This window comes from Pelmatolapia mariae, linkage group LG14, assembly GCF_036321145.2.
Source record: "Pelmatolapia mariae isolate MD_Pm_ZW linkage group LG14, Pm_UMD_F_2, whole genome shotgun sequence".
Taxonomy (NCBI): domain Eukaryota; kingdom Metazoa; phylum Chordata; class Actinopteri; order Cichliformes; family Cichlidae; genus Pelmatolapia; species Pelmatolapia mariae.
The window spans coordinates 32,183,136-32,196,486 of record NC_086239.1 but is presented as its reverse complement, the minus strand read 5'-3'; the positions used below and the strand labels follow the sequence as shown (position 1 = coordinate 32,196,486).

The 13,351-nt window shown below is 37.6% G+C and overlaps 1 protein-coding gene across 5 annotated transcripts; it reads left to right on the top strand.

The window, feature by feature from the left end:
- The first annotated feature begins 1,246 nt into the window (after positions 1–1,246).
- Positions 1,247–12,874, top strand: slc25a15a (solute carrier family 25 member 15a). Of its 5 annotated transcripts, none has more exons than XM_063493178.1 (12): positions 1,247–1,405; positions 1,586–1,661; positions 3,590–3,848; positions 5,814–5,954; positions 6,047–6,222; positions 6,320–6,478; positions 11,052–11,155; positions 11,308–11,380; positions 11,508–11,590; positions 11,710–11,913; positions 12,191–12,325; positions 12,425–12,874. In XM_063493178.1, exons 2-12 carry the CDS (start codon positions 1,607–1,609, stop codon positions 12,617–12,619), a joined length of 1,584 nt encoding a protein of 527 aa, XP_063349248.1. In that variant the 5' UTR covers positions 1,247–1,405; positions 1,586–1,606; the 3' UTR covers positions 12,620–12,874. The 5 variants fall into 5 exon arrangements, with proteins under 5 accessions (XP_063349248.1, XP_063349249.1, XP_063349247.1 ...); XM_063493179.1 differs by lacking the exon at positions 1,247–1,405 and adding an exon at positions 2,627–2,713 and having other exon boundaries at positions 1,453–1,661; XM_063493177.1 differs by lacking the exon at positions 1,247–1,405 and having other exon boundaries at positions 1,453–1,661.
- The last annotated feature ends 477 nt before the right edge of the window (positions 12,875–13,351 follow it).

Sequence of the window (13,351 nt, the reverse complement as noted above, 5' to 3'; positions counted from 1 at the left end):
ATCCGTGGGTAGATTTTAAATGTGCTGTGTGTGCAAGCTGTGATAACAAGGAGCAGGGGAATTACTTACCTGATGCATATTCGTATTTTGGCACATATCGCAGCTACTTTTACTTTCGTGTACTTTAAATTCAATATGTGCATATGTTTATAGTACTGGCATATAAATAGTATATAAATGGCTGCACTGATGGCTAAAACAGGGCTATTTTTAATGCTTGTCGGCTGCAGGCGGTACTTTTGTTTGCTCAAGCTCGTCCTAAACTTTACTATTAACCTAAAAAAAAGATTGCATAATTCATTTGATGCCTCCCCGTATGATCTGGTAATAAGCTAGATTTGTCACAGAATCTGCGCTGTGTACACATTTTATAGTTTTAATTATCATTTTATGAGCAAAAATGCTAATAAAAGTAAGGTCTTTATAAAATGTTCTCAAATGGTAAAATGGAAAATACAAACTTGGGGGTTAAAAAAATGAAGTAAATGGACTCGTTCCTCTCATGATCTGTAGCTCTACCGCTTTGCGACTGTTTACTGGAGCACAAGCTGTCTGGTGTCTTAAGCCAACTGTGGAGTAGGGGGACACCTTGTGGTCTTCATTGGGTATTACAATCAGACGGGGCATTACTGGCATAAATTCGGAAGTACAAGATGAGTAAATTCGGGAGAGATAATTCCGTCAAGATTGCGCAATTATTCGAGTACGTGAGTGGAATGAATACACGATGGATTTACGTTATCACATAAAGTACTCCACTGTACCTTGGGATGTCTTCCTCTTAATATCACGACAAAACTTGTAATAGACACGCCGGTCCGCATATTTATACCTCTGTTAAATCTATCGAGACATCATTCACAGATGATGTTACGATGCAGAAAGCTATTTCATTCTAATCAGCGAAATGTCACAAGACTGTGAGTTAAAAATAGAGCCTGTTGCCAAATATGACTTTAACTCGGTGATCAGTAGTGTATCATATATCTAATCTATGTCTCATATAATTCAACTATTATCCAATTACTTAATTTTAAGAATGAAACCGTGTGTTTAACTAAGTGTGTCTTTTTCTCTCTAGCGTGAACTCCTTGACCGTTTTGCGCTCGGTAGGACGGGACAATTTATACCCGCCAATGAAATGAACTTATCGACAAAACGGAACTACACTAATACTTTATGCTGTTGCATCAACCAACACTGAGCTCCCACGGACAACAGCATGGATGAATAATAGGACGTCTGAGTTATGTCCTGTGTTTCTTGAATGTGCAGCTACCTCCTTTCTGCGAATTCAGATCATGTGGGAACTTGTTGTGTGGTAAGGTGGAGTGAAAGTACAGCAAAGCGTTAAATGCTCCCACTGTTCTTTGCGAAGGATTAACCTACGCTAAAGAGATTACAGGTAAGCACCATGGGCTCCTTCTAGGTGCTTCATTTTACTGGGTTCGTCTGTTAAAACAACTTATTTCTTATCTAAGGCTCGTTTTTAATCTCTTTTGCGAATAATGTCATGTTTTGTGATTGCGTGTGAAAAAAAATTAGGAAAAGGTGAAATGAATGAAAACCATGTGGATATTTTCAGGCTCGTGTCCTTAAAGTCACGATGGCTCCACACCCTGTAATTCAGGCGATCATCGACTTCTCAGCTGGAGCTGCAGGTGAGTTTAATGTAAAGACACGGCTGTATTTCACGCCACTCCCATCAGATTGAAGATAATCACTTAGACCAGCTTTGTGTTGATTTAAAAGTGACCCAAACCCTGGCAGCAAAAGGATCACAGCATAACACCTACCTGATCCCATCAGTGTGGGGGTGAACGGTTTAGTGCAAGCTGTCATTCAATTATTATTAAATTATTAACGTACAGAAGTGAGGAAGGTTAATTTTGCAAAATTCAAGAATTGGGATATGCTCAAAGATTGGAAGCAGGCCACATCTATTTCAATATTGATCGTCTTTAACACCATTTGCTGTATATGTACAGTTATTTATCTACAGTTTAGTCAGAGGTCAGAGGGTTTATATGCTGTATACTCATCATTGACATGAATGCCATGGATATTTTCAGCTATTAATGATTTATTTGAGCTGTTCTTTTTCTGGGGTGAAATAACTGCACAACATATGTATTTAATGATATATTTTTTTTATAAAGCAGTAATTATATGGATAGGCTTGGGTTTATTTTGGAGTTTCTCTTATCTGCACAGGTTCAAAAGTATACATAGAGAGTGATATGCTTACATTCACCCACTAAAATCTGACTAAGTCTTGTTGAAGGTTGTACAATGTCTTTTAACCTGACAAGGACATGGCCTATTAACTTTTCATTAGTGATCATGACTGACTACAACTGGTTGTTTCTCTTTGCCAGCATAAAAAAGGATTTCGTTGACAGCACCCATTAGATTCAGTAATCTGGAACTGATTGCTGCAGATGTCACGTGTACTTCAGCATCTAACTAGTGATCATAAAGGGAGTAACATTTTTTAAGTGGCAGATAACTTCAAATGCAACGTTTCAATCGGCTTAACAAATATCAGCAAACACACAAACTGTTTGTGAGCAGTCTGTCACACAGTGTGTCTGCAAGCTAAAGGTACAGCTGCTGTATTTCCCAGGGAGAATGAGAGATAACTTCACTCGGAGATGGAGAAAGATGTAAGAAAGAAAAGAAGGGAGAGGAAGAAGACAGGTTATATTTAAAGGTAAGGACTGCTCAGTGGCATTTGATAAACTGGAAATTTAAAGCTTAGATGTAATGTTCTTAATTTTAAATCAGATATTGGATCTGTATATGATTTGAAGTTATATATTTAAAAAAAACACTGCTAAGGAAACTGAGGTGTACTTTTTACTTTGTGTTATTCAAAGGTTGCATGAAAGTACAACACAGTTTCATGCAGGATAAACCAGTTTGCTTTGCCATACTGTGAATTTACAGTAAAGCACTGTGTTGGACTGGTGCACAGTGGCTGTGGTGTTCATGGTCAGTGTTAGGTTATATCAAGGTTAGGTGAGGTCAATTCACTGAATTTAACCTTTATACATACTGCATACTGTCAGTATAGGGAATGGAAATAATCCAAGATAGCTAAATCCACAAAGAGCAGTAAACCACGTGAACTTTGAACTTTGTTCCAACAAAAGTGCTCAAATATTCAGCCAGAACTGCCAGAAGTTTGCTGATGGCTACCAAAAGGTGTAACTTATAACTGGTTGAGGTGTAACTTGCATTATTTGCTTACCAAATACTAATGGGGGTATGTGTATAGATTTTTGACCTTGTATATGTTTTTTGACACTGTGTGTATTAGAGAAAATTGAAAATAAATTCAAACCTGTGCACCCAGTTTTTGTTTTTTTAAAGTCTTTAAAGATGTATGCTGTACAATTCTTCCACCCTGGAAAAGGAACAGTTAAAAAAATAATTAAAACCCCCAAACTACAGTTTCTTAAGATCAAATATTATACATACACACATATGTATCTTAATACATGTACGTATATTTCCGAATCTGATTTCCGATGCTTTTTAATCTCTGAGTTCTTTCAGTTACTCACATCTTGATGCCCTAACTCAGGTGGCACAGCCTGCGTGCTGAGCGGTCAGCCATTTGACACAGCAAAGGTGAAGATGCAGACGTTTCCCACAGTGTACCGCGGCTTCATCCACTGCTTCATCTCAACATTCCGGCAGGTGGGACTCCGTGGTCTTTACAAAGGCACAACGCCTGCCCTGATAGCCAACATAGCTGAGAACGCGGTGCTCTTCTTGAGTTATGGGCTCTGCCAGGATGCCGTCCGCTTTATGTCAAGGATGGACAAAGGCGCTGATCTCAGGTTGGAAGAAGATATTTCTGACTATTTATTTACATAATAAGCTGCATAATATGTAACAGACTTCAGTGAGGAGCAGCTTGATATGGCAAAATTTGATGCTATAACAAATGTTCATGTGAACCAGGACTCTCGGTTTTCAGTGTGTCTTCAGAGATTTTCGGGGGTTCAATCCTCCACATTTTCTTTCCGCTCTGTGACTTGCTGCCTCCTCTTTTCACTCCCTGTGCAGAAAAGCATTTCATCATGTACTGAGATGCAACATCATAATCATAAGTGGGTGTGCTCACACAGTTTAAATCTTTAGATTAAATGTCTTTCTTGGCAATTGAGAATTAAATAATAAAGTGAATAATAATTAAGTAAATTCCCCACAATAATAATTATCTATTGCAGCCAGAAATAGAAACTAAATGAAGAGAAATGGTTGGCAGTGATGCTCTTTAGAGACAAATGTTAAAATTGATCGAGCATTTTTAAAGGATTTAAGTTGTTTGGGATATTCATTTTGAATTTAATGAAGAAGCTTTTTTTTTGTCATTCAACGAACTATAATGAAAATACTGCCATTAATATTACACGGTGAACCCACTGAGATCATGCTCAGCCAAACAGGCTTTAAACTAATTGCATTTTTAAAATAACTTTCCTTAACCAGCTTTGTATTTTGAGCTGTCTGATCACTTTAAGAAATACCTGCATTTATCACAACCTAAATCTTGATTTTATGTCACAGTAAACAGTGATTAGCATAAGAAAAAACTAGAAATGACGAGAATGTTTCTTTGATGTAACTGGAAGGAAAACGATTTGTTCAGAGTGACTCTGAGTCGTGGCTTTGGCTCTAGGTTTCATGATAGCTCTATGAGTAAAAATATATGTTGACGCCTAAATTTTTGCAAAAAAGGCTCAAATGAGTGTAGCTGCTAATTTTCAGATGGCCACTCTCTTCCTAAACTGTTCATCTAATTTTGATAATGGAATTTGGAATTGTATCAAGTATGAAATACAGCTTATATTATCTCTATTTGACCTTTCAGCCTCTAGCCTGAACTTGGATTTGAGCTTCCTAAAGCAGGAAATCTGTAATGCTGTAAAATTATATGTTTTAGTAAAGCATATTTAAATGCGTATAACCTTTGCATTTCCTCTAATAGCTCTTTGGGAATTGCCTTCGCTGCACAAAAATATTGTTTTTGGTTGTCAAACTCTGTTATCTTTGGGATTTTTCATAAATTCAACTAAAGAAGCTGAAACAGATTGTGTTTTTGTAACAAGCTGCTTCTCTGCCTAAAGACAGTTTAGAATTGGTTCTTTGCTAAGAATGTCTGCTATATGTGTAGACACAACACTGGTTCATCTCATGAGTTAAGTGCCTTTTTATCCTTGAATGATTCATAGCTCAGTGTTGAGGAAATAAAAAAAAACATTCCTGTGAAACTGATCAGGTACAAGGACTGAACTGAAAATGATTGAAAAAGCAGATAATGTCTAAAGAAAAACTTAAAGACCGTTCAGAAATCTTGGAAAACTATTGCTCAACATGACTTTAAAATTTACAAAAAAGCCTGGCACCTTGGAAGCAAAATATATGAAATGAAATGAGAGTGACTCAAACCTTTTGCATAGTACTGCACGTTAGAGTCAGAAGTAGACTCATCACATTAAAAATCCATAAGGTTTAGCGCATTTATCTCCGTACCAAATGAGTGATATAATCACAACACTGGAAAATCGTCTTGGGAACAGTCATTAAATCGATTTCCATTAAGAGCTCTTGATCGTCAGACACATGCCAGTTATTTGTGTATCAGCGGTCAGAGCAGACCTTAGCACTGGTTGCATGAGGCAGAAATAAAAACAGTCTCTTTTTTGTAGTTCTAAAAATTGAAGATGGGAATGTATGTACATTAAAACCCTTTACTCTTCATACTCTTATCTTTTGTTGTACTTGTCATTGCTCGTCAGTGATCTTCAGAAGGCATCTGCAGGGTCTTTAGCTTCCATCTTCTCCTCCATGGCAATATGCCCCACGGAGCTGGTGAAATGTCGCTTGCAGGCCATGCATGAAATGGAAGCATCTGGCAAGGTGGCAAGAGGACAGAAAAGGTAAGTGGAATTCAAAACCTGACATTGTTACGACAAGAAAAGTTTTAGTTGACCAAAGCTGTGCTAGACTTTGTTTTCTGGGATGTCTTCAGCACAGTGTGGACTGTGGTTAAGACCGTGTTGAAGACAGATGGCCCGTTAGGATTCTACCAAGGACTGACGTCCACCTTTGTGAGGGAACTTCCTGGTTACTTCTGCTTCTTTGGAGCCTATGAGTGGTGTCGGTCCACATTTGCGCGACACATGGGCACAAGCAGAGATGGTATAGGTATGGTTATATCATCTTCTTGTTGTATTTATGGTATTTTTGGAGTTTAACATGTTTGTATGTTTCTGAGGACTCAAAATAGTTTCTGCCTTTGCAGGTATTCTTCCGCTGATGTTCAGTGGGGGATTTGCAGGAGGATGTCTTTGGTTGGTGGTCTATCCAATAGATTGTATAAAGTCCAGGATCCAGGTGTACTCCTTAGCAGGGACACAAGAGGGCTTCATCAAGACCTTCATGGGTGTTATACGCACTGAGGGTAAGGTTTGAACATGTATGCACAGATGAATATGAGTGGGTTTTCTGATTCTCTGTGTGATGATTGTGGTCTTGGGAACACATACTTTTGCAGGATGCACCCCAAATGCCATTTTGAATATATTGGCATGTGTTATATTTTATGTCTGTGAACGTAAGTTAAAAATATGATAGTGTCAGCAGTGTAAGCAGCAGTAGGTCACAAAACTTTACAAGTGTGTAGCTGTGATCCGATTGAAGGCCACATATGAAGATGGGGATGGTTCTGACCCACAACATGTAACTAATCTTTAAAGAATGTGGGGTGTGGACTTTAAACTGGGACTTTAACCCTTGCTTTTGGCACCCTTTACTACTGGCTTATAGGTTAGGACACACATGTGTTCAAAGTAGGTCCTTATCTTGATGCCAGGCTGTAATATTCAGAATCAGAAAACAATATCTAAGCAGACAAACCTCCCCACTTCATAGGAGGTGGGTAACAGTAAGAACAGTCTCTCACAATAATTGTTTTCAATGTTTTATAACCTTATGTAACATATCACAGATAAATGCACTATAAAACACTGTTCTGTGACATTGCAGCTTTAATAACTGTTATCTGTGTGATAAGGGTACATTGACAGACTGTCATTTTGAAATATTGCTAATTGGTCCATGCTGTCTTTTTTTAATCTGTAGAGAACAGTCTGTGCAGCTTTTGCCTCTTTGTCCCGACAGGGTTCACTGCTCTGTACTCTGGCTTAACTCCTACAATGGTGCGCACCTTCCCTGCCAACGGAGCCCTCTTCCTGGCTTATGAGTTTAGTCGCAAGTTAATGATGGATGCCGCTGGTGCCTGATGCAATGGATCTTTCCAACCGAAGCAAATATTTTAATCAGAAAAATTCTTATAACAAGAAAAGTGCTGTATGTGTAATATGCTGGTCAAACTCATGTGAAATGAAGTATTAATCTTGAAAAGTTTTAGTACTTCCACTGGCCTTGCTGTGGCAGTACAGGATTACTGGGTGTGAGTTTCATTTGTTCTCACCTGACAAGGAGAAGAATGGGAAGGCATGCATAGTCACCACTCATCTTCTTTCCGAGGCCATTGTTCTTTCATGGCTGTTTATTATTTGCACTTCATTCACTACTTGTTAACTAAGGATATTTACTTATTGAGGAAAAAAAACTTTATTTTTTGCCAACTCTTTTTTTTTTAGTGTGTGTGACCCAGTAGCTGGTGTGGAACACTGTGATCATGTCACTGAATAATTATTGATGTAAGCAGTCACAAAATATTATCCAGCTAAATTTTCCTTAGCCAAATTTGACTCTTCCATCTGTTTTTTTTTTTTTTTTCAATTTGATTACATTTGTTTTAACTGGAAACAGTTTTGCTCTTTTCGTTGGAATATTAGAACTAATATGTCCGAAGAGGTTTTGGCATTGGTAAATCAGAGCAACAATAAAAACAGAATCATATGTGAGTTATTTGGACTAAGATCTCAGGTGTTAAAACGTCAAGGAAAAAAGGGGCAGTACAAACACTGCACTTGAAAATGACCTTGTTCTTTTGTCAAGTCAAAAAATAAATTACAGTTGTATTTTTGGCCCATTCACTTTAATAAAATTGGAGCATGTGTCATAAGATAGTGCACATGCATTTAAATAAATTGTTATTGGAAAAGAGTAGGGAACTGTTCTACAATATACTCACATAATACAGCTTCCTGTCTGTTATAACCCCTTACTTAAGAGCCTAGGGCATGGAGTGTAACATGAAGTGCCAGCAAACCGAGCCACTAACCTCAAAATAAGATTGATGTATGAGCAAAACATTTATTTTACAATTTTATAAAAATGGGTAAAAAAAGTGAAAAACTTCAGGATCTACATGGCCAAAAAAACCCCAAACCAAAAAACCCACTCTTCCTAGAAAAAAACGCAACATGAAGTTATACATGTGAAAACAAAAAACAGGAGAAACATTGAAAAAAAAAACACATCAGAAACTCATGTGAATCTCTTCATGAAGGGTCCAAAAAGTCAGTAGACCCAACACTGCCAGACTAATAACTTTCTGTGTAAGGTTCAATATAATCTATATTCCATGAAATATAATTTTAAACCTCATAAATAATCCTTAATTTAGTAAAAACTGGGGGAATCCATGGGAAAAATGTGAGGAAAACTACGTATCATCTTCTTTGAACATCACCTCTCATGTTTCATGACTTGGATACAACAATTATTTATTCATGTGACGGACTCAGGTGACAGACTGCTGAACTTAAATGTACGAAAGCACAAGAGCAGGACTGAGATAGCTTTTCAATACAAGAGCCACAAAGATCCTGGTTAAACAAAAATGGTTCATGTTACATCTTAGCAACCTAAAGGTGACTTACAGGGCAAGCGTGCCTCACTGTTGTAGAAAGCAACCGGTGTTAAGGGAAAAAGACCGCACCCACAGAGAGAACAGACACGTAAACAAGTGCAGTACTGTTCTAGCTTGCTCGGTCAGAGACAACCAATGATTTCTACAACATCCAGCACAGCAGAGATGGTTACACAGGATAAACTGCAGAAAAATGATGGCATTATTGAAGGTAAATACTTTTTATAACCGATTCTGAATGTTTATTTTTAGAATAAGGGATATAAAATAAGGGCAGATTTTTCTCCCAAGAAACCTTATGTTAAAGAGTCCAGAATTGTAGAAGTTGCGTAGGACAGCTGTGTTGTGTAAAAGCCTCAATTCATTTCTTTCTAATTTGCTAGGGAAATGTGTACAGTAAAAGATATAAAAATGTGTAAAAGTACAGTGGGAGTGTAGTATATACTGTAAGACAAAAGCACTTTTCTCTACATCTAAGGGATTTATTTCTATTTAACATTGGGAGCAATTCGGGGTTCAGTATTGTGCTCAGGGAGCCATCCCTGGAGCAGCCACGGTTGCTCCACCAACGTTTTGATTAACAGATGTCCCGCTCTACATCCTGAGCAACATCCACCCCTAAATATATTATTCTTCAGCATACCTTAAGCAGTCCTCAGGAATAATTCTCCTGGCTTCTTAAAGGACATTCAAAGCTCTTCTTTGGATGCTGGCTGTCTTTTGTTCCATTCCCATACTGCTTCAGTGATATTGAGGTCCAGGCTTTGGGGAGGCCAATACATCACCAGTAGGGTTGAATTGTGCATTTTTCTATTTAAGCCAAACATACTGTAAACACGTTTAGTGCATTTACACTGTGCTTAGATCAAAATCTGATAGTACTTTTCACATGCATTCATCAGTTTTGACAAGATCTCCAACACCACTAGATGAAATGCAGACCCAAACTATTGCAAAGTCTCCACCATGTTTTACAGATGGCTGTAGACACTTACTGAATTCAAATCAAAATTTTCCAATTTGGATTAATTTCTCCATATGATCTGTTGCCACTGATTTTCCACTTCTTCTTTTGTACTTGTCCACTTTTAAGGACACACTACGCAGAAATATGCCAAGTGTTTGGTTTAAGTTGTGTTTTATGTGTAGGTACAACACTGGTCCATCCCTTGAGTTAGGGTCCTTTTTATGCTTGAATAATTCATACATCAGCATTATGTAGCATGACAAAAAAGAAAAAAAATCTGGACAGAAAATGAGAGGAAAAGCAGCCAATGTCCAAAGAAAGCCTTAGACATGCCTTCACATGCCTGGTGAAATGTTTCTCAGGACCAAAATATAAAGAAATGATGGTTGGCTCAAGACTTTGATAAGTAAATTTGATAAGAATACTGGCTCTTCAGTGCACAGCATAGATATTTAAATATTTTATTTTTTGCCTATAATTTGTACTAGGCTATTTTTATAGTAATATTTTAACACATTAATCATAGCTCCAAAAACTGTGAAAAGGAGAAAAGCAGTGAATTAATAATTACCATAATTTACCCAAAGATCCTTAACATACATAATCATTTGGCATATTAATTTAATACACATCTTAATCACATTCTATTTTAACATCACTTACTGCATTTCAATAACATGGCCTTTCATTAGAAAAGCATTAGTCGTCACCATTTATCATAATTAGCTGGCGTATTTTTAATATTAGAAGTAAATAAATTAAATTATCCATAGTTATGTATTAGCTTTGTGTCTTGTTTAAAAGATTCACCTGAAAGTCTTCCTGAAAATACTTTTTTTTTCTTCTACTACCCTCTATGCGACACAGAGAGTGACATCTCAGTGTTTTAATGATGATATTTGAATAGCTCAGTGAGTCTGCACAACACTTTGTGACTCACGTGGATTTTAAGCTACGTGCCTTCCCTTAGAAATTATTTACATCATTAGTGAAATGGGAGCAGTGTAGATCCATTACATCTCTCGGCACTAATGTTCTGTGTCACCTTTAATAAAAGGTGGCGTCCCAGTGGAGCATATTACTGGATAATTATGTCATCAAAGTAACACCAAGAACTTAAGGTTTGAATTTAAATGTGAAATGAAGGTGCTATGAAAAAAAAGCAAGATATTGTACATACCCTGCTCTTTAAAAACTTGTAAAGTGCTTCTGCTCTTTTTGCAGATAAAAACTCAGGCACACTGGGATGCTGTGGTTGGCTGTTGGTTTTCATATCCATCATCTTTGTAATAGTAACCTTTCCACTCACAATATTTATGTGTGTCAAGGTACAGTATATTCTCATTGCAGAGCACTGCTTATTAGGATTTAATCACTATTTCTTCACATAGATGTGTATACATACCATGAAAAAAATACTCCATTTATATTTCTGTATTTCTTATTTACTGTTGTGCGATTGGTTGTCTCCAACATTCAGATAGTGAAGGAGTATGAGCGAGCTGTCATTTTTAGACTCGGCCGGATCACAGACAGAAAAGCTAAAGGGCCAGGTTTGTGGTTAAATATACAACAAACACTTTAGTTAAGCCATCCCAGAAACCAAAAAGAAAAATAAAACGGTTGGCTTTGGAAGTTGACTCCACATTATCATCTGAACTGGCTTTTATCTTTTTCCAGGACTTTTCCTAATATTACCCTGCACCGATAACTTTGTGAAAGTAGATCTGAGAACTGTGTCCTTTGATATCCCTCCTCAAGAGGTATATTCTTGCTTCATTTTATTATGAAAGCACACTGTCTGTCTCTGTTATCTCATGCATCACAAGCTATCTGTAGTTTCTGTCAGTAAACAAACTGCAATTTTTTTATACATTTGCAGATCCTAACCAAAGACTCTGTGACAGTGTCTGTGGACGGTGTGGTTTACTTCCGCGTATACTGCCCCATTTCAGCAGTGGCCAATGTGACCAATGCGCACTCATCTACTCGACTGCTTGCTCAAACCACTCTGAGGAATGTCCTTGGTACCAAAAACCTTGCAGAACTTCTATCTGACAGAGAGGGCATTTCACTCAGCATGCAGGTGAGGACAAAGTGCTGTTACACCTATTTTAAAGGGTATGCTTATATATAAACATAAATGAAAATTTTGTAAAAGGTAAGAAAAGCATTATTACAGATACTTTTAGAGCGCCTTCATTCCCACCGGTGTGAAAAGAACACTTTTTTTGGCCACAAGGAGAATGCTAAAACAAGTAGAAGCCACCAGTTTTCTCACTGTAGAGTATAAAGTATTTGATTTGTTGTTTATTAAACTATAACTGTGACTAGAGTGTTTGATATTGGATGTTACCCTGCAGGAAGCCCTGGATGAAGCCACTCAACCATGGGGTATCAAAGTGGAGCGTGTAGAGATCAAGGATGTGAAGTTGCCTCATCAGCTGCAGCGAGCCATGGCAGCAGAGGCTGAAGCTAGCCGGGAGGCCAGGGCCAAGGTAATGAGAGGAATGGAAGACTGAATTTAATTTCCTTTTCATGTATTCAGGCCCAGAAATGAAACATGAGAAGATACTGATCGTCTGCCTATATTTCAGATCATTGCTGCAGAGGGGGAGATGAAGGCTTCCAGGGCTCTGAAAGAAGCCTCTCTGGTAATGGCTGACTCACCCTCAGCTCTTCAGCTAAGATACCTTCAGACTCTCAACACCATCGCAGCAGAGAAGAACTCCACCATCGTCTTCCCTCTGCCAATAGATATAATACAACATTTCATGCATTGGAAGGCATGAAGCTCATGTCAACCAAGTTGCATATAATTCAAATCAAGTCAGATTGTTGCAGATTTGTTTTGTTTTTTTGCAATATTACCATGTTTATATTTAGAAAGCTCCAGTGAGAGCTTTTTTTTAAATGCAGGCCTAATGTGGTTATTGCTGCAATCTGCTCTGGATTATTACTTAGTAACCTTAAAAAGAGGCTCTCCCTTCTTGTGTATACTTGCTGTGATTTAATACTTAAATACAAAGTGCAACATATACAGTATAGACATTACTTCTCATCATTCACCACAATATGTTAACCAGCTAAGCTACAGTTACAGTTTTGAGGGATGACAATAAATAAATAAATAAATGCACAGGAAGTGTAAGGTAAAAACAATGCACGTAAACCTTATAAAGGCATGCTTTCAGACAAACGTATCCAGCGCATGAGTTTCTGAAATACTGAATAGGAACATAAATCATGTAAACAACAGAAGCAAGGCAATGCAGCAACCTTTTCTGACATTGGACGTAAACTGTAAACAAAACCTCTTATTCTAGTGTCGGACAAACATTCAGTAAATGAGTACAAGGTCATGTCCACAGGACACAGGCATTCAGTGCAATCAGAGTACCTGATGGAGAGAGCCATCATTTCCACTTCCTTTCAAAACACCCACCAGCGATGAAGCTAAACATAATCAACTTGTATTAACAGTAAATTTAACTCACCTAGAACCAAATCCCTATTTCAGCAGA